The 6414-nt window shown below is 39.9% G+C and overlaps 1 protein-coding gene across 1 annotated transcript; it reads left to right on the forward strand.

Annotated features, from left to right (window-relative positions):
- Positions 1-1085: 1085 nt before the first annotated feature.
- LOC110033354 (probable BOI-related E3 ubiquitin-protein ligase 3) lies at positions 1086-2149 on the forward strand (the record flags this gene model as incomplete). Its single annotated transcript, XM_020737288.1, is given in 2 exon segments — positions 1086-1364; positions 1443-2149. Coding segments are annotated over 2 exon segments (786 nt in total). The 3' UTR covers positions 2019-2149.
- Positions 2150-6414: the final 4265 nt, after the last annotated feature.

Here is a 6414-nt window from a genome sequence, read left to right on the forward strand (position 1 = left end):
ACGGCGGCGTTTTTAGCGTTTTGAAAACGCTGTCGGCACTTATAAGCTGCACCAAACGGAGCCTAAATGTTAAATTTTTTCACCATAGTAAGTTAGCCTTGCCAATTGCACGAAACTATGATGAACCAATCAGAAACTATTTTAACCGAATTTGGCCAGGATTTAATCCCCTTGGCTTCATTCAACCTGCCCTACCCCATTTAACATATCCAATAACTATTTGGGTAAATTTTACGTTGACAAATTAACTGAATCGGACCCAACCCAAAAAAAATTAAACGAATTAACGATGGAGAAAAAACAATGCAAAAAAATAAATAAATAATTAAAATAATTTCTATTTTGATATTAACCAATTATAAAATGGCAAATAATGTAAAGTTAAATTTAATCAGTGCTATTTTTAAAAAGAAATCCACGTCAGACAGACTGTTCCACGGTTTCAAAGAGTCCACATTCAATTGTCCAAATCGCTTTCCCTTTGTATGCAACCAGTCCTTACAGACTGATTCCATCTCGTCCCCCCCTCTTCTATAAATAAAATCCCCTTCTTTCCCTCTCACGTCCTTTCGTCCATATCTCCTCCTCGAATCCCTCCCCTCGGGAACAACCGCGTCAACCGATTTCCTCAGCGGAACCACCATCGCCACCACGAAACACCAATATTTCAGCAGGCGGAGCGCGGCCCTTTAAAAATGGCGGTGCAAGCTCAACACCCCTCCAATGCCTTCTTACCGGACCAACCATCCAGGTGAGCCTTAACCGCTCCAAGATTCACCACTAGTTTCCCTATTCTTTTGAGCGCTTCTTTTGGGCTCTTTCTTTCCGTTTCTTTAACCTTTTTAAATCCTTCGCGCCATACTGCTCCGCGCTCAATTTGTTTTGTGCCTTGCGTTCCTGCTGATCTCTGCTTCAGGGTGCCGATTGACGGCGTTCTGGAAGTCGTGCAAACGATGCAGAGTCATCAGCTTCAGATCGATCGTCTTCCTCTTGTTGGTAAAGCGGCTGGGGGTTTGATGAACGCCAGTTTGTTCAGCGATCATCCCCAAAGCGAGCTCACATGCAATGTCTCCGGATATCGGAAGCCGGCGGCTGCACGTCCTCCTTTTCTTCGTGTTTCCAAATCTTCAATACTCTCTGCATCCCTCGCTTTGATGAATGGTTCCTGTGGCGCTGTTAATACTGCTTTAATGGCTCCTAGCGATAAGAGCACGCGAGTATTTGATTCTGCTTCCGCGTGCACCAGCGGTCGGCCGACCAACGTTCCTATCCAGTCGGCTCCCGCTCCCTTATCATTCGGTCAGGAGATTCTTGCGCAGATCTATCATCAAAACTCTGAGATGGATGCGCTCATTCGTTTGCAGGTATTGCTGCTTCCTCGTTAATCTCCACCGTTTTTAATTTTCATCATTGCTTAATTCTTCTGCTCTGATTCAAAACAGAACGAGAGAATTCGTCTTGGTGCGGAGGAAGTGCGAAAAAGGCACTGCAGATCACTGTTCTCCAACTTAAAGCAAATCGTGGTGAAACGATTCCAAGAGAAGGAGATTGAGCTGGAGGAAGCTAACCGAAAGAATGCCGAACTTGAGGAGAAGATCCAGCAGGTGAATGCTGAGAGCCAGTTGTGGTTCAATGTAGCCAAGAACAACGAAGTATTAGTTTCCAATCTCAGGACAAATCTCGAGCAAGTTCTATTACAGAACGCTGCTACCGCCGCTGCTGTTACCCCCTTGACGGAAGGTTATGGTGACAGCGATGGGATAGCCGGCGATGCGGAGTCTTTCTGCTTTGACGACGATACTCGTATGGCTGCAGCGGCGCTGCCAACATGCATGCCTTCTACGGCGAAGAAAACTACTCTGCAACAAATGAATTGCAAGGTTTGTGGCGTAGTTGAAGTTTCTGTGCTTGTTCTTCCATGTCGGCATCTTTGCTTGTGCCAGAATTGCGAGTCTAGCGTCGCCATCTGTCCTCTCTGCAACTACCCCAAGAACGCAAGCTTACAAGTTTTCATGTGAGGACGATGCAAGCTGAGAATATTAAATTTCATTTTTTGGTTTCCTTTTTTTCACGGTCGAACGATATCTGTAATTTTGTTCTTTTAAATGGCTCCCAAATGAAATTTGTATTTCTGTAAAGTTTCTTTAAGGATTTTTTGTTTTCTTAAATTCGCAATTTTTATTTAAACCTTTGCACTGGTACGTTTTTTTGGTTTAATGATTTTCGTTTTTCATTTTTTGGGTGTAGTAATGGGTTTCTTGGGCTAGGGTTTTAAACGGCCGAAATTTTGCGACTGCTGCACAAAAATTTTGTTTGTGCGGATTCCTGACATAGCTCTACGTGCGGATCAAATTATTTTCAAATTATTTTTAGGTTATTTCTATATTATTTTTAATAATACCGAAATAACTTAGAATTGCCCGAAAATAAAGATCTTGGATTATTTCTGAGTTATTTCAGTATTATTAAAAATAATTTAAAAGTAATATGATCCGCACGTATAGCTACGTCAGTAGTCCGGACAGAAAAAAATGTGCTTCTGCTGCACACTTTTCTACACGGCAGAGGACATGTCCATATCGTTTCCATGGGTTTCACGTGTTATTTTTCTCGTTTTGTGACCATAAAAATGAGGAATTATTGCGTGTGGACACGACATGCATCTCTGCACGCCGTTTCCGATCCTGACCGTAGGATTTTTTTTATTTTTATTTTTTTAAATTTAGATAGGATCCACCGAAATTCATCCCGAATACTCTTTCCATAAAAACCTTTAGATTGGTTTAGCCGAGTCATATATATATATATAAGGAGCCGTTACATCAGATTAGCTTAAAATATTAGTATATCGAAGTATTTTCTAAATTTTATCTGTTTGTTTAACTTTTTATCCAGTAATATTCTCTTAATGTTTGCGCCTGAACGAGGTCGTCACCTGCCGTAGTTTATTTTTTATATCTTATTTCTGTCCCAGAAGTCGTCAAAATTGGAATTTCTTATGGTCTGGTTGGGTTGAACTTATATTTTTATAACAGTTTGTCTGAGCGTTATCTTTTAGCGTTGGGAAGCAATAGGCCAAGCCCACGATGAGGTTTAATAAGACTGCTTTTTTTTTTTATTTTTTTTTTAATTATTTTTATCATGTTAGTTATATTTATTCAGAATAAAGAAGTTTTGAGGCCTTCATATGATCAAAAGGCTCTGATCAATTGGGTGCCAGCAATTTGTAGGAATTCTAAGGAGATTGGGAGCTCTTTAACAAGTTTGTGGTTGATTGAAGTCTGGATGAAATGTTTTTTAACATAAAGAAGAGAGATTGTATGAAAAATGGGGTTAGATTTTTGGTTTTTTATTTAATTTCTATCAAGGAATCTATATATCAAGTTTTCAAAAATTTTTGGCCATTTTTTCTAACAAAATCTTTTTCTCCTTTTTTGCGCGTGTTACATTCTCTGATCATCGATAAGTTAGACTCTTTCATACTTGTAAAGAATTGTCGACACTTTAGTTTGTTGTTCACTCTTTAGAGGGCACATCTCGACTCAAAAGAGTAGACATGATCGATCGAATCGGGCCACATCCGGTATGAGTCCAGAGTTGGAAATTCATAACTTCAGGTGCTCAAACGTCAGAGAATTGGTGAGAGAGTATTATCAGGAGCCGATAGTCGGAGGTTTGTACACTATTTGTTTCGATCCTTGGTAGCGCTGTTATGGTGATGCGTCTTATCGCTCACCCTCGGTGTCAGGGAAGGGGATCTTTTGACATTTGGGGTAGCTCTTTAACACATGTGGACTGCCGACAAGGGCAACATATATGCTCTTTGTAGAAGTGTTTCTTTGATCATCGTTATAGTTGATCCTTAAGCTCGTGGATTTGTTGAGTTGCAAGAACTCTTGTGCACTCCTTGTTTCCTATATTATCACGGTTACTTTCTTTCTCCAGTGCTATGTTTTTTTCCTTATTTGTGGCATAATCCAAACTCACCGCACATTTAGGGTGTTAAACCCAAATTTATCCTCAAATCATGCCCGAGTAATATAACACATACAATGGAAGAGAAAAAATATTTTCTTAGAGAAAAAAATCAAGAATCTTGGATATTTGATTGATATTCTTTTATAAAAAAGAAGTAAAAAAGCCTCTCATTTTCAAATAATAACCACTATTTATAGAAGGTGACATTTCTTGAAAAGATTAGTCATGTCATTCCGACACGAATCCCACCAAAATATTGGGTTGGTTCAACTAGGTTTATGCCAAGTCATTTATCAGTAATGGAGATTTGAAGGATGTGATCTTGTTGATTGCTCTATTGCTTAAGCCCAGAACTCACCTTCAGGTGTTTGAGCCATTGTGTCGCCCCTTTCTAGTTTTTTGATTCGGTGACTCCTTATCACTCGACATTAAACACCCACCCTCAGATGGATGCTTGTTTCAGTTTTTTTGATATGCCGACTTGGCCTATTGTGTGTAGCTCAACTTACTCTTCACAGGATAATCGCGATCGCTCAAACTTGGATATACTCAGCTTCACATTGGTCACCATAAGATGTTGGGTAAGCTTCGCCTTAGCACCACAAACCTCCTCCAAGCTTTATTTTGCTCTATGGATGGGACTAAGTATGACTATGCTAAATGGTGGATCGGGTGTGGTTTAGGGCTATGTTAGAGGGCCTTGGGAGAGAGGGCTTTTGATTTGGGAAGTGGTTTTGAAGTATGGGGAAGCTTTTAGAACAATCAATTTGAAGTTTTGTCAAGTTTGGTGAAATGACTAAAATTCTCCTGGATTTTAGTGGAGAAATTAGAGTTTTGTAGTCGGTTTAAAGGCTTACGAATGATGGAGTTGAGCTTCATGTGAGTGTAAGAAGCGTGTGGAGTGATTTTAACAGAGTTTCCTCAAGGTTTGCACACTTCTTCACTCTTGGCCGTGAGGGGTGGTGTATTTATAGGCCTAGAAATGGAGCTCAATTGGTCAATGCAGTGGGTGGAAAATGATGCTGAGGCAGTGCTAAGGTGGAGGCAAAAGTACAATGGCAGTGAGCAACATTGGTTGGTCTAAATTTTGGATTTTCCCCCATGGGTGGCTCTCGGACTTGGGCTTGCTACCGAACATGGTGGCTGGCCAGGGCATGGGAGGTCACCATCTCATTGTGAGACGTCATTGGTAGGGAATGGTGGAGTCAGTTGGCTTGTGACATGTGTACATGGGTGGGATTTGAATGGAACGGGGTTGTGCTAATTTTGGTTTGACTTAGGTTTGACTCATGGAAATGGGCTTGGGTCACTCTCAAAGTGGTTTAACCTGGTGGCCATCATCGGGGATTGGGTGGTGAGATCCCAATCATGGAGATTAGTGCTTAAAAATGGGTTTAGGTGAAGCATGAGTAGGGTTAAATAATTAAAGTGGAATCATTGAAGAGAGCCCTCATTTTTTCTACCTATGGGAGGGTGACATGACAATGCTCACATGGCTCCCATGTGGCTTGAAACATGCTTCATGGCTTGCATGTGACTTGGCTTAATTTCATGAGGAGGGATTTTAAGTTTTTAACATTTTCGTGAGGTGCCATCAGGAAGCTAAATGGGGGAAGAAATTTGATCATGCATGCCATTATGTATAGTTTGGTTTAATTAAATGGAAGATGAGAATTTTTTTTTCCATGCTGGAGTGGGCTTTTGGAATTGATGGTCCTTGTATTTTAAATAAATTGAAAGTTGGGATTTTAGGATGGGATTTGAAGAATTGATTTTGATTTTTGGCTTCGGGCTTTGAATATAAATTTGACGGTGATTAAATTGTTCATGATGAGCTTGATGAAGTTTAGAATGAATTTTGAGGCATGAACTTGACAAAATTGGATTTGGCATGTGATCCAATTTTGGTGGATTTTAGACTTGGGTTAAGTTTGGATTTGGGGTTTACATGAAATTTGGATTTGAATTTGAATGGAATTGGGCTAGCACTTAGATGGGATTGGTGGAAATTTGGGGCACTTTGGAGATTTTGGTGAAAATTAGGTAACTTAGGTATTTTGGGTAATTTGGAAATTTTGAGAGGTTTGGCTAATTTTGGTGGATTTTAGGCTTAGAATGGTCTTGGAATGAATTTGGATTTGAGTTTGGTCGATTTTGAGTGAATTTGGAAAAATTTGGGTCAATTGGACTTGATCTTAGATTTTGACCGATTTGAGGTGGATTTTGGATTAAGATGTGGTGATGAGGTGTTGATATGTCCTTTAAGATGTTAATTTTTCTCCTATATTTTATACTTATTTTTGAAGATATTGCACTTTAATGGAATATATTTTCATATATTTTTTGCAGGTACTATAGGTAAAGCAATTGGAGCGAACTGGAGCGAGAACTGAGCAAAATGAAGGCAATTGGAGCAGTGGAGCTTAAACGTGAATG

Source organism: Phalaenopsis equestris, unplaced genomic scaffold (genome assembly GCF_001263595.1).
Source record: "Phalaenopsis equestris unplaced genomic scaffold, ASM126359v1 Scaffold001146, whole genome shotgun sequence".
NCBI classification, from domain to species: Eukaryota; Viridiplantae; Streptophyta; class Magnoliopsida; order Asparagales; family Orchidaceae; genus Phalaenopsis; species Phalaenopsis equestris.